Source organism: Nomascus leucogenys, chromosome 4, assembly GCF_006542625.1.
Source record: "Nomascus leucogenys isolate Asia chromosome 4, Asia_NLE_v1, whole genome shotgun sequence".
Classification (NCBI taxonomy): Eukaryota; Metazoa; Chordata; class Mammalia; order Primates; family Hylobatidae; genus Nomascus; species Nomascus leucogenys.
Window position 1 is genome coordinate 101,904,736 of NC_044384.1, and position 26,976 is coordinate 101,931,711.

Below are 26,976 nucleotides of genomic sequence, written 5' to 3' on the forward strand. Positions count from 1 at the left end.
TATCTGATTTTTAGTGCCTCTCAGAATTCAGTGATTTAAAACCCCTTTGGAGTCCTAACAGTTTTGTGGTGTCATTGAGATACCATAGAAAGATAGAAGGTATTTCTTTTTTTTTTAAATTATTTATCAAGAGAAACTATTTGCTAGCCCACATATTCATGTTTCATAGTTCAGGAACACAGATTAGTGACAAAACTAATAGGTAATTCAACCCAAAGGAACTTTTTTTTTTTTTTTTGAGACGGAGTCTCGCTCTGTCACCCAGGCTGGATCTTGGCTCACTGTAACCTCCGCCTCCCAGGTTCAGGTGGTTCTCCTGCCTCAGCCTCCCGGAGTAGCTGGGATTACAGGCATGCGCCACCACACCTGCTATATTTGTATTTTTAGTAGAGACGAGGTTTCACCATGTTGGTCGGACTGATCTTGAACTCCTGACCTCAGGTGATCCGCCGGCCTCACCTCCCAAAGTGTTGGGATTACAGGCTTGAGCCATTACGCCTGGCCAAAGAAACTCCTTATATTCCAAAATTACTTTGCACTCTGAAAAATACCAGCTTTTCTCATCTAAAAATTCTTTCATGAAGTCATAATTTCTGTAGAAATCTGGGTATGCCTTCTTTCTTGGTTCAGCCACAGCAAATTTACAGAGAACTACAGCTCCCAGGGATACAATGAATGCTCCAATATGAAACTGCAGATGTGCCATGGTAGTTAACTGTCCTTGATAGGTATGTCAGACTCATTACCAGTGTTCTTCCTGCCTGATGGAGAAATGGATGGCCAGCAGCTATTTCATAGTTGTATAATTACTTACTCTGGAGAGTTTTCTTATTTTAAGCTAGTAATCTTTTTTTTTTTTTTTTTTTTTTTTGAGGTGGAGTCTTGTTCTGTCACCCGAGGCTGGAGCGTAGTGGCGCAATCTCAGCTCACTGCGACCTCCGCCTCCCAGGCTCAAGTGATTCTCCTGCTTCAGCCTCTGAAGTAGCTGGGACTACAGGCGCCCGCCACCACACCTTTCTAATTTTTTTGTACTTTTAGTAGAGACGGGGTTTCACTGTATTAGCCAGGATGGTCTTGATCTCCTGACCTCGTGATCCACTTGTCTTGGCCTCCCAAAGTGCTGGGATTACAGGTGTAAGCCACTGTGCCCGGCCACTAGTAATCATTTTTGATAGGGGGTCCTAAATAAAGCCCCCAGATAATCTAAAAAGGTCAGTGCTGTGACCAGAGCTTTGGCTTCACCTTTCCTAGATGTAGGAAATTTTATTTCCATGTTTTCCCATTTTTAATAATAGGACATGTGAATATTGCTAATATAAGGTAGTAGATTTGTACCTAAGATGAACTCCGTGTATAAAACCAGTGTTATAGATAATTGAAATTAGCGTGAGTGACAAGAGCTTTTATTTGCGTTCTGAAATGGAGAGACAGCAGTTTTTTTTTATTTTTTATTTTTATTTTTGAGACAGGGACTCACTTTGTTACCCAGGCTGGAGTGTAGTGGTGCAATCTTGGCTCACTGCAACCTCTGCCTTCCAAGCTCAAGCAATCCTCCTGTCTCAGCCCCTCAAGTAGCTAGGACTATAGGCATGAGCCACCAAGCCTGGCTAATTTTTTTTTTTTTTGTAGAGACAGTATTTTGCCATGTTGCCCAGGCTGGTCTCAAACTCCTGAGCTCAGGCAATCCACACATCTCAGCCTCCCAAAGTGCTAAGATTACAGGTGTGAGCCACCCTGCCTAGCAGAGATAGCAGTGGTTTTTCAAAAGATAACATGGTGAGGAATAATTCCCCAGTAGGAAGGTGTGTACGCCAGTCTCCCAGTAACCTTAGAACTTGTTTACCTCTGCCTTAGTCCTGTCAACTTGTCCCCACTGTGCTTAACTCTTTCAGTTAAGCTACAGTAGGGTAGTGGTGAAGAAAAGGAGTCAGAGTTTACCATTCATGCCAGAAACCTAATCTGTGAGACCAGGCTTTTGCATCTTTCTTTCAGTTGTATGGAAGCTTCTCTCTTCAGCTTTGGTCTTCAGTGGGATTGGTGATAGGAAATAAGTCCAGGAAGCTCGTCATTTCATATGTGAGCAGTTTAGACAGTCTAATTTTAAGTGCTCTGTGGTTTTGTGTTCCTTTTAGAACCATTTCTCCCATCCTTCTACATGTGCGCTTTCTAGATTTGACCGTATTTTCATTCAGTTGTAAATGTGCTAGGTGAGACTTAGCTGATTCAGGGATGGCTCACATGTACTATTTTGTCACAGCACAGGTAATCCGGTGGCTTCTTATTAAAGCATAATCATGAGCAGGGAATGTTTCAGCACCTTTGTTTCTCCTTTCTTTCTTTCTTTTTTCTTTTTTTTTTTTTTGAGATGGAGTTTTGCCCTTGTTGCCTAGGCGCTGGAGTGCAGTGGCGTGATCTTGGCTCACCTAAACCTCTGCCTCCTGGGTTCAAGTGATTCTCCTGCATCAGCCTCCCAAGTAGCAGGATTATAGGCACCCGCCACCATGCCTGGCTAATTTTTTGTATTATTAGTAGAGACAGGGTTTCTCCATGTTGGTCAGACTGGTCTCGAACTCCTGACCTCAGGTGATCCACCCGCCTTGGCCTCCCAAAGTGCTAGGATTATAGGCGTGAGCCACTGCGCCTGGCCCTTCTCCTTTCTTTTTGTGCATTTCATTTTGATTTCCCCTGTATCACTTTGGACGTCAGTTCTGAAAATTCTTCACATACCTCCTTTCCTCCACTTAGCACATTTGACACAGCTGATTTCAAAAGGGTCTTTACTAAAAAATGTATTTAGGGAAGCACAGATTTCTAATCTTTAGGAATCCAGTAAAAACAGGAAAGAGGGCCGGGCGCGGTGGCTCACGCTTGTAATCCCAGCACTTTGGGAGGCCGAGGTGGGCGGATCACAAGGTCAGGAGATCGAGACCATGGTGAAACCCCGTCTCTACTAAAAATACAAAAAATTAGCCGGGCCTGGTGGCGGGCGCCTGTAGTCCCAGCTACTCGGAGAGGCTGAGGCAGGAGAATGGCATGAACCCGGGAGGCGGAGCTTGCAGTGAGCCGAGATTGCGCCACTGCACTCCAGCCTGGGCGACAGAGCGAGACTCCGTCTCAAAAAAAAAAAAAAAAAAAAAAAAAAAAAAAAACAGGAAAGAGGTTCAGTGGACTCTAGATTCTCTCCTTGACCTAAATTAATTCTGTTCTCGCTGTTCGTTGATGGGCTGGCACATCTCAGGTCCCCTGCTGAGTTTCCTTTTTTCCTTGTTCCCTGTTTGTTCTTAGCCAGGTGGCCACAGGATGCCATGGTTTCCTAGCTCCTGTGATAGGACCCAGGAATCTAAACAATCTTTCATCTCTTCTTTAGAGACAAATGACAACATAGATTCCCTCTCTTTCTTCTCCCAGATTACTCTAGACATCTATACACATTTCTGGTTTCTGAGGGATGTGCCAGTCGCTAGTAGCTTGGAAGGGCAGGTTCCAAGTAGGGTTGACAGCCCTACTTACATGAAGAACACTCCCTACATTTCCCTTCTCCTCAAAGTACAGGAGGATTGTTCTCTCTCACCCTCATAACTATGCCTAATCTATATCAGTGTCTACAGTCTCATATACAAAGGGAAGAATAGGCTTGAATTTAAGAAATCATTAGATTCCCTTGGTTATAAGATTTAGAGAACAAACGTGTTTTCATGTTTGTTTTCTGCTATAGTGTTTTTGTCTGTGATTTTTGAAGGTGTTTTGGTATCTTTTCCTGTCAAAGTCCATGTCAATGCTTTTTTATTTCTGAAATTAATTAGAAATTAGTTTTCATAAAATCCAGAGCTATACAGCCCAAGTTTTATGTGTTGTTCTTTTCTGTTAGAGTGACTTATCAGTTTATTTTCTCTTCAGCTCTTTTCAGTTCAATTAATTTTATTATTTTTCCTTTGGATTGTATCATACAGTAAAAAACAAATTAAAGACACATTTGCCAAAACCAAAAATACTGTTGCCAGAATTTTACTTAGCATTCCTGACTTACCAAGTTTAACTTCAATTACACAAATTTTATGAATTTTAAAAAGGATATGATACTTTATCATGATACTTATAGTGCTTAAGTGGATATATTTAATTTTAGAAGAGGTAATAGAAATACTGGATTTATAAACTAATTTTTAATGAAATGTTGAGGAAATCTGCAAATATACCTGTGAAATGTGAAGGCACTAAAGATGCTTCACTTTATTCTATAAACACATAGCAAATGTGGCTGGGCATGGTGGCTCATGCTTGTAATCCCAGCACTTTGGGAGGCCAAGACAAGTGGATCTCCTGAGCTCAGGAGTTCGAGACCAGCCTGGGCAACATGGTGAAACCCTGTCTCTACAAAAAAAAAAAAAAAAAAAAAGCCGGGCTTGTCTCAACTACTTGGAAGGCTGATGATATGGGAGGATCACTTGAGCCCAAGAGGTCGAGGCTGTAGTGAACTGTGTTGCACCACTGCACTCTAGCCTGGACAACAGTGTGAGACCCTGTCTCAAAAAAAAAAAAAAAAGATTGCATATCAAACCCAAGTGGTTAATCTGAGGTTGTAAAAATATGTTGGCAAAATAATTTGGAATTCTAACTGAACTTCTTAGAGTATATACCTGCTGATCTGCATTTTTAGTGTGTGTCTGTGCCTGCCCAACTAAAGAATCTGGTGACCAGGTATTGTCTTGCAATTGCTGTAGAGACAGTGCCTTCCTAGCTCTTAAAATAGTCCTGACCTTGTTCGCCACCATATCTGATTGCAGTCTCTTTTTCCCTGCCAAGGTTTTTTATTCATTGTCGCTTTCTAGGCTTGCTGTGTTGTTGCATTAAAATAGACCACAAAAAAATACTCATATGATTTCTCCTAAATTTGGTTCAACAAGTTCTTTAGTCTGGTTCTTCTCCTTAGTATCATTATTATTGTCATTGAGACAGCATCTTGCTATGTTGCCCAGACTGGTCTTGAACTCCTGGCCTCATGCAGTCCTTCCACCTTGGCCTTCCAAAGTGTTCGGATTACAGGTGTGAGCCACCATACCTGGCCTGATTCATCTTTTTTTTTTTTTTTTTTTTTCCCTGAGACAGGATCTGAATCTGTCACCCAGGCTGGAGTGCTGTGGCATGATTTCAGCTGATTGCAACCTCCACCTCCTGGGCTCAAGCCATCCTCCCATCTCAGTCACCTGAGTAGCTGGGACTATAGGTATACACCACCACGCCTGGCTAATTTTTTTTTTTTTTTTTTTGGCAAAAGTGAAGTTTTGCCGTGTTGCCCATGCTGGTCTCAAACTCCTGGGCTCAAGTGATCCTCCAGCCTTGGCCACCGGAAGTGCTAGGATTACAGGCATGACTACCACAGCTGGCCTGATTAATCTTTTATAGTTGAGATTATTTATGTGTTTGTCTGATTTTTTCTCCTTTTCAGTCTCTTTTGTATCATTGATAAAAACAGTCTAATCCTCCTCCTCATCCTTCTGTATTTTGCTTTGATTTTTTCCTTGTTATTGTGGCTATTCTCATTTGGGTACATTTAAACCTATTTTTCCTTCATATATCAAATCTTTTTAGAGTTAAAACAGAATTTTATGTTCTCTTTATTTGCTGACTTGGAATTCTGTCATGTGGCCAACATATTTTGTTTTTCATAAAGCCACATGACCCGTTTGTTCTGGTTTTTGCTAGCTCTAGATTAGAAATGTAAACTTTTGGTTTACAACCCTAATATTTTAAAACAAAAAGAACTTGTCCCTTCATAAACGCTTTTTCATATGTTATATATTTACCCTACTATATACATCTGTTATGTATATCATAAACATACACATATTTATTCAGCCAGATTTATTGTGTAGTTACTATATGCCAGGTACTACTCTGGGCACTTAGGATACTCATATAACTGACATTATCATAATAAATAATAAACAGTAGACATCGTCAGTAAGTAAAGTATGTAATATGCCAGAAGGGGATAAATGCCTTAATGGAGAAAAGAAAAAGTAGAGCCAATTAAAGGGGGTGGAGGGTGCAGGTGGTGTTGTAGTTTAAACTAGGGAGGGTAGGATAGACCTTTCATTGAGAAAGAGACATTTTGATCAAAGACTTTTGAAGGAGGTGAGGGAGTTGGCCATGTGGTTATCTGGGAGAAGAATGTTTAGGCAGAGGGAATGACTAGTGCACAGAACCTAGGGAATATATATGCCTGATGTGTTTGAGGAACATCATGAAGGCCAGTATGGCTGGAGTGGGATAATAAGCAATGGAGAGAGAAGGGTAGGAAGTGAAGGCAGAAAGAAAATGGGGGTGGGAAGGAATGCAGAGCTTGTGGACTTTTTATTTTTTGACAGTCTTATGACAAAAAGTGAAATGGCAGCCAGGCATGGTGGCTCATTCCTGTAATCCCAGCACTTTGGGAGGCTGAGGCAGGCAGGTCATCTTGAGGTCAGAAGTTTCAGACCAGCCTGGCCAACATGACAAAACCCCGTCTCTACTAAAAATGCAACAATAAAATTAGCTGGGCATGGTGGGGTGTGCTTGTAGTCCCCAGCTACTTGAGAGGCTGGGGCATGGGAATTGCTTGAACCCAGGAGGTGGAGGTTGCGGTAAGCCAAGATTGCACCACCGCACTCCAGCCTGGGTGATGGAATGAGACTCTGTCTCAAAAAAAAAAAAAATGCCAGGCACGGTGGCTCACATCTGTAATCCCAGCACTTTGGGAGGTCTAGGCGGGCAGATCACCTGAGGTCGGGAGTTAAAGACCAGCCTGGCCAACATGAGAAACCCCGTCTTTACGGTAGGAGAATCGCTTGAACCCGGGAGGTGGAGGTTGAGGTGAGCCGAGATTGCACCATTGCCACTCCAGCCTGAGCAACGAGAGCGAAACTCTCTCACACACACATACACACACACACACACACAAAAGTGAAATGGTTTCTTGTTTTTTTTTTTTTTTTTTTTTTTGAGATGGAGTCTTACTCTGTTGCCCAGGCTGGAGTGCAGTGGCACCATCTCGGCTCACTGCAAGCTCTGCCTCCCAGGTTCCACGCCATTCTCGTACCTCAGCCTCCCGAGTAGCTGGGACTACAGGTGCCCGCCACCACACCTGTCTAATTTTTTTGTATTTTTAGTAGAGACGGGGTTTCACTGTGTTAGCCAGGATGGTCTCAATCTCCTGACCTCGTGATCCGCCCGCCTCGGCCTCCCAAAGTGCTGGGATTACAGGCGTGAGCCACCGCTCCCGGCCAGTTTCTTGTTTTAATTTGAATTTCTTTGATTAATTGTGAAGGGAGGACGTCTTTTCACATGTTCATTGGCCATCTGAGGCTACTGTTTTATGAATTGCTTTTTTTCCTTTTTTTTTCTACTTTATAGGAATTCTTCATATACTTTGTTTATTATTTTGCTAGCTGTAAAAATTGCAGGCCGGGTGCTGTGGCTTACACTTGTAATCCTAGTACTTTGGGAGGCCTAGGTGAGCAGATCACTTGAGCTCAGGAGTTCGAGACCAGCCCAGGGAACATGGCGAAACCCCATCTCTACAAAAAATACAAAAATTAGCTGGACGTGGTGACACATGCCTGTAGTCCCAGCTACTTGGGAGGGCTGAGGTAGGAGGATGGCTTGAACCTGGGAGGTCAAGGCTGCAGTAAGCCGAGATCACACCACTGAACTCCATCCAGCCTGGTGACAAAGCAAGACCGTTTTCAAAAAACAAAACCATCTCCTAATCTGACTCTTATCTTCACTTATGGTTCTCGTATGCAAAAAAATAAATTTAGTTTGGCTGGGAGTGGGAACGGGGATTGCAAATGGGCATGAGAGTTCTTTGTGGGGTAATAGAAATGTTTTAAAATTGGATTTGAGAGATGGTTGTACAATCCTGTAAATTTACTAAAAGTCATTGTACTGTATACTTAGTGAATTTTATGATATGTAAATTATAGTTCAATAAAAGCGTTAAAATTTAAGTAATTTTTGGAATCTGCTTAGCTAGGAAGGAATTAAAATTTAAAAAAATTTAATATATATAATTTTAATATGGCCTAATTTCCATATTTCCAGCTTCCTATTGTGGTTTGTGTGTTTTATGTTTTGTTTATGGAATTTTCCCTAGGCTATGGTCAAAAGGCATTTAAAAACTTTCTCTAGTTAAAGTTTATTTTCTTTTAGAGACAGCGTCTTGCTCTGTCACTGAGGCTGGAGTGCAGGGACACAATCTTGGCTCACTGCAACCTCTGCCTCCCGGGTTCAAGCAACTCTCCTGCCTCAGCCTCCTGAGTAGCTGGGACTACAGGTGCATGCCATAACACTTGGATAATTTTTATATTTTTAGTAGAGACAGCGTTCGCTGATCTTGAACTCCTGACCTCAGGTGATCAGCTGGCCTCGGCCTCTCCTGCTGGGATTACAGGTGTGAGTCACCACGCCTGGCCTAGTTCAAAGTTTTATTTTGCACATTTAGATCCTTAATATGTTGGGAATTTACTTTGGAGTACTGTTAGAGGTAGTGATGTAGTTTTATCTGTATATAGATCCAGTTATTCTAGCTCCATCTATGACATATATAATCTTTCCCCCTTTGATTAAATGGGGATTTTAATACTACCTCAGTCACACACTCCACTCCCATGTCAATTTGTCTGTTTCTAAGATCGCTATTCTGTTTTGTTGATCTCTTTGCAAAATATCACACTTTTAATTGCTATAATTTCATAAAAAGCCTCCCTGTCTGAGAAGGCGGGTTGTCTCTCATTACTCTTTGACATTGCTATCTAGCTACATTTGGCCTTTACTCTTCCACCCAATAGTGTCAGCTTTGTCAAATTCATTAGAAAATTATCTTGGGATTGGCCGGGTGTGGTGGCTCAAGCCTGTAATCCTAGCACTTTGGTAGGCTGAGGTGGGTGGATCACGAGGTCAGGAGTTCGAGACCATCCTGGCCAACATAGTGAAACCCTGTCTCTACTAAAAATACAAAAAAATTAGCAGGGCATGGTGGCGGGTGCCTGTAGTCCCAGCTACTCGGGAGGCTGAGGCAGGAGAATGGCGTGAACCCGGGAGGCGGAGCTTGCAGTGAGCTGAGATGGTGCCACTGCACTCCAGCCTGGGGGACAGAGCCAGACTCTGTCTCAAAAAAAAAAAAAAAAAGAAAATTATCTTAGGATTTTGATTGAAATTGCATTGTTTCAATATTGAGTCCTCCCTCACATAAATATCTTTTATTATTAAAATTTTTTTTTCTGTCTTTGGTGCTTGAATCAAGAATATGTCTTCTTTTAGATCCTTCAGTAGTTTTATTATTTGTCGCATAATTTTTAAAGATTTATGGGTATTTTGTAGTTTTAGTTGCTATTATGAATGTATATTTAAATATGAATAATATTTAAATATATATTTAAACAGTTTTCATTTTTGGATTTATACCAGTTTTTTGCTGGTATAGAGAAATTTTATTGATTTTTGTTCTCTTATTATTCTTTTGTTTGTTTTGTTTTTGAGACGGAGCCTCACTCTGTCGCCCAGGCTGGAGTGCATTGGTGCGATCTCGGCTCACTGCAACCTCTGCCTCCCCGGTTCAAGTGATTCTCCTGCCTCAGCCTCCCAAGTAGCTAGGATTACAAATGAGCACCACCATGCCTGGCTAAGTTTGTATTTTTAGTAGAGACGGGGTTTCACCATGTTGGCCAGGCAGGTCTCTGACTCGTGACCTCAAGTGATCCACCCACCTCAGCCTCCCAAAGTGCTGGGATTACAGGCTCCTATTAGTAAGTCTTAATAGTAATATTCACAAATTTGAGTGCACAGCTCAGTGGATTTTTATAGTATTCATGTCACCTCCACCTTTGTGCTCCTTTTCAATCAATATTTTCCGAGTAACTGCTGTTCTCTATCATCATTTTGAATTTTGTATGAGTAGAATTACACTATATTTTCGTATAAAGAGTTTCCTTAGTGTCTAGATTCTTTCTTGCCACATCATATCTGTGAGATACATCTGTGTCGTATGTGGCAGTAGTTGGTTCTTTTTTTCATTGTTTTGTAGTATTCTTTTGTACGAATATACCAGTTTATCCATTTTAATTTTTTTACAGAATTAAATATCCTATTTATTAATTTACAAACCATAATGAAACCTGATAGTCATTTCATGTCACCGACAGCTCTTGCTTTGAAAAAGGAAAACATTAATATACAAATTTAAGCCAGCTGTGGTGGCTTATGCATGTAATCTCGGAGACTCCAGGGGCCCAGGTGGGAGGATCACTTAAAGCCAGGAGTTTGAGACCAGCTTGGGTGACATACCGAAACCCTGTCTTCTTTTTTTTTTTTTTTTTTTTTTTTTGAGACGGAATCTCGCTCTGTCACCCAGGCTGGAGTGCGGTGGCACCATCTCAGCTCACTGCAAGCTCTGCCTCCTGGGTTCGTGCCATTCTCCTGCCTCAGCCTCCCGAGTAGCTGGGACTATAGGCGCCCGCCACCACACCGGGCTAAATTTTTGTATTTTTAGTAGAGACGAGGTTTCACCGTGTTAGCCAGGATGGTCTCGATCTTCTGACCTCGTGATCCGCCTGCCTTGGCTTCCCAAATTGCTGGGATTACAGGCGTGAACCACTGTGCCCGGCCAACCCTGTCTTTAAAAAAAATTTTTTTTTTAAGTTAGCCAGGCATGGTGAATATGCTTGTAGTCCCAGCTATTTTGGTGGCTGAGGTGAAAGGATCCCTTGATCCCAGGAGTTAGAGGCTGCACTGAGCCATGATCATACCATTGTACTCCAGCCTGGACCACAGACCCCAACTCTAAAAAGGAAAACAACAACAAAAAATTACATTTCATTAACATGAGAAACTTCTTTTTACTTGAATGGAGACATAATTCCTTTTGGAGTTCAATGATATGTTCAAGGAGTTTGTTATTGTAACCAGAAAGTCAACCTAACTATTGTAACTAATATTTTTGTGGTAAAAAATTATTTCCATTTGTTGCAATTCACCAATGAGAAAAAAATCAGAATCTCAGCCAGTTCTTTTCATAAATAGCATTCTTTGCATTTTACGCAATAATTATCTTAAAATGTGTAACTAAAGTATTAACAAAGCAAATAAAGGACAGAGTCTCTATTGTAGCTGAGAGGTGCATAAACTCATAGCAGAGCAGTGGAACCCCATAACCTCTCCGGGAACAGACACGTTGCAGTTGGCTACCTGAATAAAATTGGGGCTCTATTAGCAATGAAGTAGCAGAGAAAGACGTTATGCAGGCAACCAACATAGTCGTCATCTATGGCCTTCTCAGACAGTAGTTTTCACAGTAGCCTCTGTGGACACCAGACTTCAGGAGTAACCTCTGGTTGATAAAAAGAGTCAGGGTTGGGTGTGGTGGCTCATGCCTGTAATCCCGGTACTGTGGGAGGCTGAGGCAGGTGGATCATGAGGTCAAGAGATCGAGACCATCCTGGCCAACATGGTGAAACCCCATCTCTACTAAAAATACAAAAATTAGCTGGGCGTGGTGGCGTGCACCTGTAATCCCAGTTACTCAGGAGGCTGAGGCAGGAGAATCGCTTGAACCCTGGAGGCAGAGGTTGCAGTGAGCCGAGATCACGCCACTGCACTCCAGCCTAGCGACAGAGTGAGACTCCATCTCAAAAAAAAAAAGAAAAAAAAAAAAAAAGGAGTCAGAGCTGTTGCTATTTCCAGGGCTGGGCACTAGGCGAGGCAAGTCCAAGCCCTTTACCTGCATCTGCAAATCCCGCAGGGTTAGGAGTGGGAGGAGACTTGGAGAAGTTAAGTGACTTACGAGGCTCCGCCCACACCTTGTAAAGCAAGGCTTCACAGAGCTTGAGAGGGTTCTGGGGTACTTGCACTATTTCAGATTTCAGGGTTATTCAGAAAGTAACATCAAAACAAAGTTATAGATATGTGGTATATTTACTCTTAGGAGACTATTTCAAACACAAAAACAATGCCATGACTTTATATTGACATCATATGGAAACAAAATACCAAATGTCTAGATAGACTGAAGAGTGGACTCTGCCCTCAGTCCCGTGGAAGCTGCAGAAGTTGCCACAGATCTCTCAGAGTCAGAGGAAGGGCTATTGCAATTTTTTTTTTCTTTTTTGAGAAGGAGTCCCCCTCTGTTGCCCAGGCTGGAGTGCAGTGGCACAATCTCGGCTCACTGAAACCTCCGCCTTCTGGGTTAAAGTGATTCTTGTGCCTCAGCCTCCCAAGTAGCTGAGATTACAGGCATGTGCCACCATGCCCAGCTAACTTTTTTTTTGTATTTTTAGAAGAGACGGGGTTTCGCCATGTTGGCCAGGCTGGTCTTGAACTCCTGACCTCAGGTGATCCACCCACCTCGGCCTCCCAATGTGCTGGGATTACAGGCGTGAACCACTGCACCCGGCCTATTTCCTTGACTCTCCTCCTGCACCACTCTTTTGGGGCACCTGGCACTGTGACCCCTCTCTTTTCCCAGCCACCCAATGATTCAGGCTAGAAAATTTAGCACTCTCCTTGTGTCCATAGTCAGAAGCATTCCCAGGGAGAAGCACAGCCAGAGATAGGCCTCCTTCAGCCTGACCGGGGCCAGGGCAGGAGCCAATCTACAGTACTGAACAGGATCCAGAGCTGCAACGACCACCTCCAGAGACCCTGACCTGCCCTCCACAATCCGACAACTCTTTTTTTAAGTATTTACTACATGGTGGAAACTGCCTTGGACTTTTGCTGTGGAAATAAGAGAGAATGATTTGGTGGTGATGACAGTGAGTTAATAGATGACAGCACAGTGGTATATTGATATGGCAGAGATGGCATAGGGTACCTTAGGAGCCGTAGATGTGTGTACTGTACTCAGGTTTGGAGAGAATGGAGTCTAGGAATACTACCTGGGGCAGAGTTGCCTTGTCCTGAAGGCGGTATTGCCTTGTCCCAATCTGGGGACTGGGAGTACAGAATAATTGATTTTGGTGATAGCAGTGAAATAAAACATAGCTAGCTGCCTGGGCAGCTTTGGATTAAGATTTTGCGGTTTTGCAGTAGTTTTTTCTTTCTTTCTTTTTTTCTTTTTTGAGACAGAGTCTTGCTCTGTCACCCAGGCTGGAGTACAGTAGTGCCATCACAGCTCAGCAGTGATATTTTGTACTCCATTTTGTCCATAATTACAAGGTCCAGGAAAAACAACAACAAAAAACCCAATGGTTTGTCTCTTACATATGGGACCATATTCCTGCTCTACTAATACTTTTTCTTTTTTGGTCTTAATCTTTCTGATGTAGTCTTGCTGACTACATTCCTAATTTAAAAATACACTCAGTGTTAAGAAATTTGCCAACTACTTTAAATTTTTTGAGAGAAAATTGACATTATAAAGAGGGAGTTTGAGTACAAGGAGCTTTTCCTTGTCCCACTGGTTGGTATAGAGTCAGATAGAAAGGGAATGGTCATAAATTGACAACCATAGATTTAAAGTAGAAGAAATCTGAAGCCTGAATTCCTTTGGGAAAAGCAAAACCTTAATGATCCTATAGCAGGGGTCCCTGGGTACTGGTCCATGGCCTGTTAGGAACTGGGCCTCACAGCAGGAGGTGAGTGGTAGGCGAGCAAGCAAGCAAAGCTTCATCTGTATTTATAATTGCTCCCCTTGCTTGCATTACCGCCGGAGCTCTGCCTCCTGTCAGATCAGCGGTGGCATTAGATTCTCATAGGAGCATGAACCCTATTGTGAACTGCACATGTGAGGGGTCTAGGTTGAGTGCTCCTTATGAGAAACTACTGCCTGATGATCTGTCACTGTCTTCCATCACCCCAAGATGGGACCGTCTAGTTGAAGGAAAACAATCTTAGAGCTCCCAAGGATTCTACATTATGGTGAGTTGTATAATTATTTTGTTATATATTACAGTGTAATAATAGAAATACAATGTACAATAAATGTAATATGCCTCAATCATCCTGAAACCATCGCCCCCACACCTGGTCCGTGGAAAAATTGTCTTCCACGAAACTGGTTCCTGCTGCCAAAAAAGTTGGGGACCACTGTCCTACAGCTCAGCAAGGAATGGCCTGCCTGGTCCTTGGCACCTTCAGTGGAGAATTTGGGAATCTCATGTGACCTAATTCCTCAGACAGAAACCCTTCCTCTGAGTGAAGGAGAGACTCTTATCAGTACTGGATATCCTAAGGAGTCTGAACAGAACAAATTCCCATTGCCTTCTGTTTTTTTCTCATCTCATCTTTGGGTGTGAAATAAACCGGGATAGGTGCTTTCCTGATGGTTGTAATGTGCTGTAGCTCTAAAATAAAATCCTTTAGATAACTCAGAAGGGAGACGAGAACTAGGAAAGGCAGAGAATGTCTGCACAAGATAGATGGAAGAGGCCAAGTTTGCATCATTCAGCAAAAATTTAACCAACTGCCTTTCATGTGCCACGTAGTACTGTACGTGCTGGGGATACACATAGTAGGGAACAAAACAGAGTCCCTGCTCTCACTCATGGAGCTCCAGGGAAATTATGACTCGCCCAGTGTTTTGATTCTTTCTTCCTCTCTTCTTTTCTGTAGGACAGAATAATAAGCTGAATAGAATCTGACCACTGGCTTTCAGCTGGCCAGGACCTTCTATGTAGCTCTCCTTTTGTGGCCCATGTGCTGCATCCTCTGCCCTCAGTGTGCAACTGGCCCCCAACGCAATGTGTGTTTGTCAAACCATGGAAGTGGGGCAGTATGGCAAGAATGCAAGTCGGGCTGGAGACCGGGGAGTCCTCCTGGAGCCCTTCATCCACCAAGTAGGCGGACACAGCAGCATGATGCGTTACGACGATCACACTGTGTGCAAGCCCCTCATCTCCCGGGAACAGCGCTTCTACGAGTCCCTCCCTCCCGAAATGAAGGAGTTCACCCCTGAATACAAAGGTCAGTCACTGGCCAGTTTAATGAAAGCAGCAGCCTTGGGCTTATAGAGCCCTTGCCACAGTTTTTTCTTGGTTTGTTTGCCGTGATATATCATTGTAGGTCTTTTTTCTCAAAGCACTAAGTCACTTTGTTAGGTAAAATTAGAGGCTGAAAGCATCAGCAAGGTCTTTAGATCTTGAAAATTGAATTTATTAATAAGTAAAGCTGAGAAAAGGTCATAGCATTAAGTTCCATTGGTGGAAAAGAGCATGCTGTTGTCAGTGAATTTTCCCGTTTGCTGTGACACTATTCTAGGAGAGAAGAGGGAACATTTCTCTCGTCCCGGAGGAGGAATGGATACTTCCCAGGTTAAAGCGGTTGGATAGCTGGCAGTGGGGCTGTGTGTAGCCTGTGTCTATATGTGCTGGGGCAAAGAATTGTTGGTAAGAAATGCAGGGACTTTCTGGGGCCTGCAAGTCCTGACATTTGAAGGAAAAATAATTTATTTTAAAATATAAGTAAACTTTATAGGAAAGAACCTCATGAATATTAATTATACCAGAATTAACTAACTTTATTTTAAAATCTGATCTTTGTCAGTGTTTATAAATTTTTATGATTGCTCATTGTGTCTAAGTTTTTTTTTTTTTACGTTCTGCTTTGTAACTTAAAGTTGCGTGATTTCAGTCAGGTTAACACTGTCCTTTACTTAGGAGAGTTTCAATTTAGAAAAACCAGTGCTGTAGAATTGACTTTTTGTTTCTTAACTTTTTAAAAAGAATTTTGGTAAAATGTACATAACATTCGCCATTTTAAAGTGTATAATTTAGTGGCATTAAGCACATTCACAATGTTGTATAGCCACTGTCCGTTTCCTGAATTTTTCATCATCTGAAACAAACTCGGTACCTATTAAATAATAACTCCCCATTCTTCCATCATCTGATCCCCTGGTAACCTCTTGTTTACTTTCTGTCTCTACAGATTTGCCTATCGTAGATATTTCATAAAAGTGAAATCATTGGCCGGGCGCGGTGGCTCACGCTTGTAATCCCAGCACTTTGGGAGGCCAAGGCGGGCGGATCACAAGGTCAGGAGATCGAGCCCACGGTGAAACCCCGTCTCTACTAAAAATGCAAAAAAAAATTAGCCGGGCGTGGTGGCGGGCGCCTGTAGTCCCAGCTACTCGGAGAGGCTGAGGCAGGAGAATGGCGAACCCAGGAGGCGGAGCTTGCAGTGAGCTGAGATCGCGCCACTGCACTCCAGCCTGGGCGACAGAGTGAGACTCCATCTCAAAAAAAAAAAAAAAGTGAAATCATTACAATTTTTGACCTTTTGTGTCTGGCTTGGTTCACTTTTTTTTTTTTTTTTTTTTTGAGACGGAGTCTCGCTCTGTCACCCAGGCCGGAGTGCAGTGGCGCAATCTCGGCTCACTGCAAGCTCCGCCCCTGGGTTCATGCCATTCTCCTGCCTCAGCCTCTCCGAGTAGCTGGGACTACAGGCGCCCGCCACCACGCCCAGCTAGTTTTTTGTATTTTTAGTAGAGACGGGGTTTCACCGTGGTCTCGATCTCCTGACCTCGTGATCCGCCTGCCTCGGCCTCCCAAAGTGCTGGGATTACAAGCGTGAGCCACTGCGCCCGGCCTTGGCTTGGTTCACTTAGCTTAATGTTTACAAGGTTTGTTCATGTCATAGTGTGTATTAAAACTCCATTCTTGGCCGGGCACAGTGGCTCACATCTGTAATTCTAGCCCTTTTTTTTTTGGAGACAGTCTCTCTCTGTTGCCAGGCTAGAGTGCAGTGGCGCGATCTCGGCTCACTGCAACCTCCAACTCCCGGGTTAAAGCGAAGGGATTCTCTTGCCTCAGCCTCCCAAGTAGCTGGGATTACAGACATGTGCCACCACGCCCAGCTATTTTTTGTATTTTTAGTAGAGACAGGGTTTCACCATGTTGGCCAGGATGGCCTTAATCTCCTGACCTGGTGATCCGCCTGCCTCAGCCTTCCAAAGTGTTGGGATTACAGGCAAGAGCCATCACTCCTGGCCAGTCGTAGCACTTTGGGAGGCTGAGGCAGGCAGATCACTTGAGGTCCGGGGTTCGGGACCAGCCTGGCTAACATGGCGAAACCCTGTCTCTACTAAAAATACAAAATTAGCCGGGTGTGGTGGTGCATGCCTGTAATCCCAGCTACTTGGAAGGCTGAGGCAGGAGAATCTCTTGAACCCAGGAGGTGGAGGTTACAGTGAGCCAAGATTGTGAAACTGCACTCCAGCCTGGGCAACAGAGTGAGACTCTGTCTCAAAAATAAAAAAAAAAAACGCTTCATTCTTTTTTTTTTTTTTTGGGACGGAGTCTAGCTCTATCGCCCAGGCTGGAGTGCAGTAGTGCGATCTCAGCTCACTGCAAGCTCTGCCTCCTGGGTTCACGCCATTCTCCTGCCTCAGCCTCCCGAGTAGCTGGGACTACAGGCGCCCACCACCACATCTGGCTAATTTTTTTGTATTTTTAGTAGAGACGGGGTTTCACCGTGTTAGCCAGGATGGTCTCGATCTCCTGACCTCGTGATCTGCCTGCCTCGGCCTCCCAAAAGTGCTAGGATTACAGGCGTGAGCCACTGTGACGGCCCACTTCATTCTTTTTTATGGCTGAATAATATTTCATTGTAAGTGTATACCACATTTTGTTTATTCATTCATCTGTTGATGGACACCTGGGTTGTTTCCACCTTTTGGCTATTGCGAATAATGCTGCCGTGAACATTGTCTTACAAGTGTCCATTTGAGTCACTGCTTTTAATTCTTTTGGGTATATGCCTAGGAGTGGAATTGTCAGATCATGTGGAAGTTCTTTGTTTACCTTTCGGAGGAACTGCCAAACTGTTTCCCACAGTGGCTGCACCACTTTGCCTTCTTACCAGCAATGTACAAGGGTCCCTGTTTCTCCACATCCTTATCAACACTCCTTTTCTTTTCTTTTTGTAGCCATCCTAGTGGATGTGTGTGGTATCTGTGGCTTTGATTTGCTTTTTCCTAATGTCTAATGAATGATGCAGAGGATTTTTTTGTTATTGGCTGTTGGTATACCTTCTTAAAGAAATGTCTATTCAAGTCCTTTGACCATTTTGAATTGGGTTGTTTCTTTTTTTTTTGAGACAGAGTCTTGCTCTGTCGCCCAGGCTGGAGTGCAGTGGCACGATCTCGGCTCACTGCAATCTCCACCTCTGGGTTCAAGCGATTCTTCTGCCTCAGCCTCCCAAGTAGCTGGGATTACAGGCATGCGCCACCACGCCTAGCTAAATTTTGTATTTTTAGTAGAGACGGGGTTTCACCATGTTGGGCAGGCTGGTCTCAAACTCCTGACTTTAGGTGATTTGCCTGCCTTGGCCTCCCAAAATGCTGGGATTACAGTCATGTGCCGCCATGCCTGGCTAATTTTTGTATTTTTAGTAGAGACGGGGTTTTGCCATATTGGCCAGGCTGGTCTCAAACTCAACTCAGGTGACCTACCTGCCTCGGCCTCCCAAATTGTTGGGATTATAGGTGTGAGCCACCGTGCCTGGCCTGGGTTGTTTCTTAATTGGCAGAAAGAGGTGAACCAGTTTTTAGGACATCTCAAGCTTTTTTAATTTTATTTTTATTTTAATTAACCTCAGGGCTTTTACTTATGCTTGGAATGTTCTTTCCAGTACCCTTATCCACACCTGCTCCTCCAACCTTTAGTTTATCAGGTCTCCCCAGACACTTCTTCCCTGATCATCCTGTATTATATTCTGCTCTGGAAACCATATTTTCAATGATAGAACCTTACTTAGTTTCTTCATAGCACTTATCACAATCTGTATTTTTGTCTATATGTTTGTTTCTCACATTAGTATGGAAGCTCCTTGAAGGTATGGACTTTTTTTTTTTGTCTTTTACACTAATGAGCTCAGGGCCTGGTATCTGGGAAATGGTCAGTAAATACTTGATAAATGAATGAGGCAAAGCTTATTTGCATAAATGTACAGAAGCTTTGAACTTCACATTTAGTACTGCAAGCACTAACAGTTGGTGATTACAGCTGGTCATACTAAATAAACGAAAATTTGTTTTTCAACCTGCCAAGATATGAAATATTATTGACACTTTTTCTTAGCTTAATAGAGCTTAAACACCTGTGCTGATAGCAGTAATTAGATGTGTGCATGTGTGTGGGCTAGTACTCATACATGTATTTCCTAGCTCTGTGTGCTGAAAGGGCCTAAAAGCAGTGATACTTCAGTAGCAATCAGTACATCTAGTAACCAAATCCTGAGTTTTCTAAATACCATTCTTACAATAAAAAGAAACAGAGCTCCTTGGTGAAATGGTTGGTTCCTGAGTTCGGGCAGGAAAATTATAAGACAAGCCAAGAACATCTTATGGTGACAGATAGTAAAGAAGTGGTCAAAAATCATGTCAGAAGTACAAAGAGCTAACTTTAAAGGAATTAAGGGGCCCAATCTAGAAGAATTTAAACAACAAAATATCCACAAGTCTATACTGATAAATACATGGATATGAAGGGACAATTCTTCCTTATAGAATTCTAATTTCTTTTTTTTCAGATGGAGTCTCGCTCTGTTGTCCAGGTTGGAGTGCAGTGGCGCGATCTCGGCTCACTGCAAGCTCTGCCTCCTGGGTTCACGCTATTCTCCTGCCTCAGCCTCCTGAGTAGCTGGGACTGCAGGCTCCCGTCACCAAGCCTGGCTAATTTTTTGTATTTTTAGTAGAGACGGGGTTTCACCATGTTAGCCAGGATGGTCTCGATCTCCTGACCTCGTGATCCACCTGCCTCGGCCTCCCAAAGTGCTGGGATTACAGGAGTGAGCCACCGTGCCTGGCCAGAATTCTGATTTATTTTGATTAATAAATATAGAAGGAATGATGGGAATAGAAGTCACCATTAGGCAGACAACACAGTAATACCATTCAGCACACACTATTAGGCATTACACACACCATTAGACATTACAGCACAGTAATAATTGTGGCATTGTGCAGTGGTGCAATCATACCTCACTGCAGCCTCGAAACCATGGCTCGGCTGGGCATGGTGGCTCATGCCTGTAATCCTAGCACTTTGGGAGGCCGAGGCAGGCGGATCACCTGAGGTCAGGAGTTCGAGACCAGCCTTGCCAACATGGTGAAACCCCCGTCTCTACTAAAAATACAAAACTTAGTTGGGTGTGCTGGCAGGTACCTGTAATCCCAGTTACTTGGGAGGCTGAGGCAGAAGAATCACTTGAACCCGGGAGGCGGAGGTTGCTGAGCCGAGACCATGCCATTGCACTCCAGCCTGGGCAACAAGAGTGAAACTCTTGTCTCAAAAAAAAAAAAAAAGGAAATATGGCTCAAGTGATCCTCCCACCTCAGCCCCCCGAGTAGCTGGGACTACAGGCACGCCACTACAACTAGGTAATTCTTTAAGTTTTTTGTAGAGACAGGGTCTTGCTTTGTTACCCAGGCCAGTTTTGAACTCCTAGCCTCAAGGAATCCTCCCACCTTGGCCTCTCATAGTGCTGAGATTTAAGAGATCGGATCTCACTATGTTGCCTGGGCTAGTCTTGAACACCTGGTCTCAAGTGATCCTCCTCCATGAGGCATGATACCTCAGCCTCCCAAGTAGTTGGGATCACAGGTGTGAGCCACTGCTCCCAGCTGAAAGATAAGTGTGTGTGTGTGTGTGTGTGTGTGTGTGTGTGTATTTTGTTTTGTTTTGAGATAGGGTCTTGCTTCATTGCCTAGGCTAGAGTGCAGTGGTACGATCTTGGCTCACTGCAACCTCTACCTCCCGGGTTCAAGGACCTCCGCCTCCCAAGTAGCTGAGACTTACAGGCGCCTGCCACCATTCCTGGCTAATTTTTGTGTTTTTAGTAGAGATGCGGTTTCACCATGTTGGTCAGGTTGGTCTCAAACTCCTGACCTCAAGTGACCCACTTGCCTTGGCCTCCCAAAGTGCCTGGATACAGGTCTGAGCCACTGTGGCTGGACTATATGTTTTTTTAATATAAAATTTTAGTCCAACTTATTTATTTATATACTATTTTGAGACAGGGTCTCACTCCGTTGCCCAGACTGGAATGCAGTGGCACGATCTCAACTCACCACAGGTTTGACCTCCTGGGCTCAAATGATTCTCCCACCTCAGCCTCTGGAGTAGCTGGGACCACGGGTGTGCACCGGCTCTTTTTTTTTTTTTTGTATTTTGTAGAGACAGGGTCTCACCATGTTGCCCAGGCGGGTCTCAAACTCCTAGGCTTAAGTGATCTGCCTGCCTTGGCCTCCCAACGTGCTGGGATTACAGATGTGAGCCACCATCCCTGGCCCTGAAATAGATTAATTTGACTAATAATATCTTCCACTATGCTTCTATTTTTTTTCTTTCTCTTTTTTTTTTTGAGATGGAGTCTCACTCTGTTGCCCAGGCTGGAGTGCAGTGGTGCAATCTCGGCTCACTGCAAGCTCTGCCTCCCGGGCTCACGGCATTCTCCTACTTCAGCCTCCCGAGTAGCTGGGACTACAGGCATGTGCCACCACACCCGGCTAATTTTTTGTATTTTTAGTAGAGACAGGGTTTCACCATGTTAGCCAGGATGGTCTCGATTTCTTGACCTTGTGATCCGCCCACCTCAGCCTCCGAAAGTGCTGGGATTACAGGCGTGAACCACCGTGCCCGGCCTATGCTTCTATTTTCTTTGACTAAATTGGGCTTCCTTTGACTTAGAAAGAAGGGATTAATTTTAGTTTAATTGAATTGTACTTTTGACCTAGCACATTTATTCTTTCCTAGTGAAATTGTAGCCTAAGAAAATAAAGTAGATCCTAAGAATTTACTGTGGCTTTTATTTTTTTATTTTTATTTTGAGACAGGGTCTTGCTGTGTCACCCAGGCTGGAGTGCAGTGGTGCAGTCATGGCTCACTGCAGCCTCAAACTCCTGGCCTCAAGCAATCCTCTCATGTTATGGCCTTTAAAGATACTTGTTACTCAGTTTGAGAGGAGGAAGGTGTGAGGAAATACTGAACCAGTGCTAGAGACTGCCAGCCCTTCCCTGGGAGGCACCTTGAAGTTCTAAATTGTCCCAATTCTGATGGTTGTAATTTAGAGAACACCTATCTGGAAGCAGGGCTCATTTACCTTTTTTTTTTTTTTTTTTTTTTTTTGAGACAGAGTCTCGCTGTCACCCAGGCTGGAGTGCAGTGGCGCGATCTCGTCTCACTGCAGGCTCCGCCCCCCGGGGTTCACGCCATTCTCCTGCCTCAGCCTCCCGAGTAGCTGGAACTACAGGCACCCGCCACCTCGCCTGGCTAATTTTTGTGTTTTTAGTAGAGACGGGGTTTCACTGTGTTAGCCAGGATGGTCTCGATCTCCTGACCTCGTGATCCACCCGCCTTGGCCTCCCAAAGTGCTGGGATTACAGGCGTGAGCCACCGCGCCCGGCCTCATTTACCTTTTAAGAGGTTTTTTCCTTAGCATCAGAAGGACTCCATGAGCTGACAGGGCCTATAGTTTTATTTCTGGCTTTGGCATATTTATGGCAGAATGTTTGGCCTTCAGTGTTTTGAATGTGGATGGATAGGTGGCTGAAGCTACATTTATAAAGTGTTTGGGACTGTTTAAGTTTCCTAGCCACTTGGAGAAAGCAGTGTGTTTATTTCTGGCTTTGTTCTTATTTAGCAGCCTTAGAATATTTATTTTTCCAAATTTAGTATTCTTCTGATTATGATTTGAAAGCAATAAAAATCACCCAGTTTCAAAACTGCACAAAGGGCTTGAATAGAGATTTTTCCGGAGAGGACATACAGATGGCCGGTAGCACATCAACATGATTATTCATTAAGAAATGCAAATCAAAACCAAAATAAGATACCACTTCATACTAGGTATCTTATTTTACCTAGTATGGCCATAATAGTTTAAAGAAAAAAGGGAAATAACTGTTGGCAAGGATGTGGAGAAATGGGAACATTGCTGATGAAAATGTAAAGTGGTGTAGCCACTGTGGAAAAGAGTTTGGCAGTTCCTCCCAAAGGTGAACACAGAAACCATATGATCCAGCAATTCCACTCTTACATGTATATCCAAAAGAATTGAAAACAGGGACTGTGGCCAGGCGCAGTGGCTCATGCCTGTAATCCTAGTACTTTGGGAGGCGTGCAGATCACCTGAGGTCAGGAGTTGAAGACCAGCCTGGCTAACATGGCAAAACCCTGTCTCTGCTAAAAAATATAAAAATTAGCCGGGCGTGGTGGCAGGCACCTGTAATCCCTGCTCCTCAGGAGGCTGAGGCAGGAGAATCACCTCGGGAGGCGGAGATTGCAGTGAGCTGAGGTCGCACCACTGCCCTCCAGCCTGGGCGACAGAGCAAGATTCCGTCTCAAAAAAAAAAAGAAAGAAAAAACAGGGATTCAAATGGATTGTTGTAAGCCAGTGTTCACAACAGCATCATTCATAATAGCTAAAAGGTGGAAACAACCCAAGTGTCCATCAATATAGATAACACATAACAGATGTGATATATACTTACAATGGAATACTATTCAGCCATAAAAAAGAATGAAGTTGTGATATATGCTGTGACATGGATGAACCTTACAAACACTATGCTAAGTGAACTAAGCCAGACACAAAAGAACAAAAATTGTATGATTTCATTTATATGAAATATGCATAATAGGCAAATCTGTAGAGATAGAAAGTAGATTTGGTTACTGGGGCTAGGAGGAAGGGAAAATGGGGAGTTACTGCTTAATGGGTACAGCGTTTTTGTTTCAGGTGATGAAAAACATTTTGGAAATAGATAATGGCGGTGGTTATTCAGTATTGTCAACGTACTTAATACCCACTGAATTGTACGTTTAGAAATGATTAAATGGCTGGGCATGGTGACTCACACCAGTAATCCTAGCACTTTGGGAAGCCAAGGCAAGAGGATTGTTTGAGGCCAAGAGTTCCAGACCAGACTGGGCAACATAGCAAGTCTTGTCTCTACAAAAAACAAACAAACAAAAAAAGAATTAAATGGCAAATTTTATGTTTCTATCGATCGATCTATTGACTGAACACCACAATTTATTTTTATTTTTATATTTTATAGAGACAGGGTCTTGCTGTGTTGCTCAGGCTGGTCTCGAACTCCTGTGTTCAAGCAGTCCTACTGCCTTGGCCTCCCAAAGTGCTGGAATTACAGTGTGAGCCACTGTGCCTGGCCCAAACACCACAATTTTATTTTATTTTTATTTTACTTTTTTGAGATGGAGTGTTGCTCTGTTGCCCAGGCTGGAGTGCAGTGGCATGATCTCAACCTCCGCCTCCCGGCTTCAAGTGATTCCCCTGCCTCAGCTTCCTGAGTAGCTGGGATTACAGGCACGCACCACCATGCCTGGATAACTGTTGTATTTTTAGTAGAGATGGGGTTTCAACATATTGGCCAGGCTGGTGTCAAACTCCTGACCTCAGGTGAGGTCCCAGCTACTTGGGAGGCTGAGGGGCAGGAGGATCACTTGAGTCCAGGAGTTCGAGGTTGTAGTGAGCTATGATGGCACCACTGCACTCCAATGGGACCCTGTCTCTTAAAAGAAGAAGAAGAAGAATATTATAAAGAACTTTAGGCCGGGCCTGGTGGCTCACACCTGTAATCCCAGCACTTTGGGAGGCCGAGACAGGTGGATCACGAGGTCGGGAGATGAGACCATCCTGGCTAACATGGTGAAAGCCCCGTCTCTACTAAAAATGCACAAAAATTAGCTGGGCATGGTGGCGGGTGACTGTAGTCCCAGCTACTCAGGAGGCTGAGACAGGAGAATCGCTTGAACCCGGGAGTTGGAGCTTGCAGTGAGCCGAGATCACGCCACTGCACTCCAGCCTGGGCGACAGAGCGAGACTCCGTCTCACAAAAAAAAAAAAAAAAAAAAAAAAAGAACTTTAAGCCAATAATTATTCTACAACGCAAAAAAAATTGACAAAACATAGGGAGATCCTGTCTCTACAAAAAATAAACTATAAATGCTTCTCACTGATTTTCAGATTATAGAGCCAACTGTGTACATCTGAGAGTATAAAAGCAGAAATGTAGCTGACAGACAAAAGGTGGGATGTGGAAGTGAGACCAAGTTACTTTTTTTTCCCTTCAAAACCTCCTCCTCAAGTTTCTGGATATATGTATTTTTAAATTGTATTAAGAACACTTGAGAGGGGTCTTATTTGTGTTTTAACTCACTGTGATCCAGAAGACACTACAAACAACCTGTTTGATTAAAATGGGCACAAAAAACTATTATGGATACAGCATGGCAAACAGAAAGATGTTTTATCTTCGAGATGGCAGGGGTGGAAGTTCTGTGTAGTGAGGCTTGGAGGGAGAAGTGTTGATGTCCCTTTGGCTGACACTGTCAGGCAGAAGGAAACTAGATCTAAAGGAGGACACACACAGGAAATGGCAGCATAAAGCACTTAAGTAACTAGAGGGTTAAGTGTTGCCAGGTGTGGGTGTCACCTAGCGAACACAGTTCTTTTGAATGGTATAAAAAATCAGTAATTGAAAGTGAGAGGGCCAGATAAGAGAAGGGGAAATAAATATAGACTTATCCAGGAACAAAGGTAAGCATCAGATTTAGCTTGGGGATGGACGGTCATCTGTTTTCTGGAAGTTGCTGTCTGCTGGCTGTTGTTCTGACATTGATCTGTAGTTGGTTCAGGGCAGGTGATGTCTTCGTGCTGTGTGGGAAAGTGAGTGCCAAGAGTCTGTGCTGCATAGACTCAGCTTGTGTTGACATTTGTTTACCAGCTGCCCTTTTTTTAACAGGCGTGGTATCTGTCTGTTTTGAGGGGGACAGTGATGGTTACATCAACTTAGTGGCCTATCCTTACGTGGAAAGTGAGACTGTGGAACAGGATGACACACCAGAACGGGAGCAACCTCGGCGCAAACACTCCCGCCGGAGCCTGCACCGGTCAGGCAGTGGCAGTGACCACAAGGAGGAGAAAGCCAGCCTGTCCCTTGAGACCTCTGAGAGGTAAGAGGTACATGTCTCGTCCTGCTGGTACAAGCACTCAAGACATCTCCATAGTCCTGACACATCATGGGGAAGCAGGGCTCACGGTCAAGGTTGGATAAGATGACTGGTGTTCTTGGGATGCCCAATAGGTGTAGCCTCTTCTCTGTGTCACATCACCCCAGTGGTGCCTCTTTCTGGGTATAGCTATAGCTGGTTGAGGGAGGAAGTGAAGCTCTCTCAGCCCTTTGGAAGCAGGGACACCCTGTGCTGGTGACAAAAGGTTCTCTGGCTTTTCATTATGTCTTGCCACCCACAGGACAGAAGGTCAATACATTAGTTCGTAGCGAGGCTCCAAATGCTTTCTGACCTGCAGGATGTCCAAGCCCAAGGGCTATGAGTCCAACTAAACAGGAGTTCCCTCATGGTTTTGTGTCAGACCTCTGAGAATCATATCAGTCATTAACCCTTTCCCTGCAACTAAAATTTGTTTCCATTGTGTTGGAAATTGATTTTTCTTGTAAGTTCAAATTATGTTTTTTTGTTTGTTTTGAGATGGAGTCTTGCTGTTAGGCTGGAATGCAGTGGTGTCATCTTGCATCACTGCAACCTCTCCCTCCTGGGTTCAAGCAATTCTCCTGCCTCCGCCTCCCGAGTAGCTGGGATTACAGGTGTGCATCACCACGCCCAGCTAATTTTTGTATTTTTAGTGGAGATGTTGTGTCACCATGTTGGACAGGCTGGTCTCGAACTCCTGACCTCAGGTGATTCGCCTGCCTTGGCTTCCCAAAGTGCTGGGATTATAGGCATGAGCCACTGTATCCAGCCTCAAATTATGTGTCTTGATAATTTCATGCAAGAATTAATATGAACTCCCGCTAGGATGGTTATAATCAAAAGGACAGACAATAAAAGTGTTGACAGGATGTGAAGAAATTAGAACCCTCCTACACTGCTGGTAGGAAGGTACAGTGGTGCAGCTACTTGGGAAACAATTTAGCAGTTCTTCAAAAAGTTAAACCAGGATGAGTACTGTGGTTCACGC

General features: G+C 43.7%; 1 protein-coding gene across 3 annotated transcripts in view; it reads left to right on the forward strand.

Moving 5' to 3' along the window:
- IP6K1 (inositol hexakisphosphate kinase 1) overlaps positions 1 to 26,976 on the forward strand; it is a 68,181-nt gene that overhangs the window by 28,028 nt on the left and 13,177 nt on the right. For 2 of the 3 annotated variants that reach the window (XM_030811765.1, XM_030811767.1), the window contains exons 2-3: positions 14,587 to 14,937; positions 25,742 to 25,952. In XM_030811765.1, coding sequence (XP_030667625.1) covers positions 14,715 to 14,937; positions 25,742 to 25,952 — 434 coding nt within the window. In that variant the 5' untranslated portion in view covers positions 14,587 to 14,714. Of the gene's footprint in view, positions 1 to 12,390; positions 13,894 to 14,586; positions 14,938 to 25,741; positions 25,953 to 26,976 lie in introns of those variants that run through there. The other variant, XM_030811766.1, reaches the window with a different exon arrangement.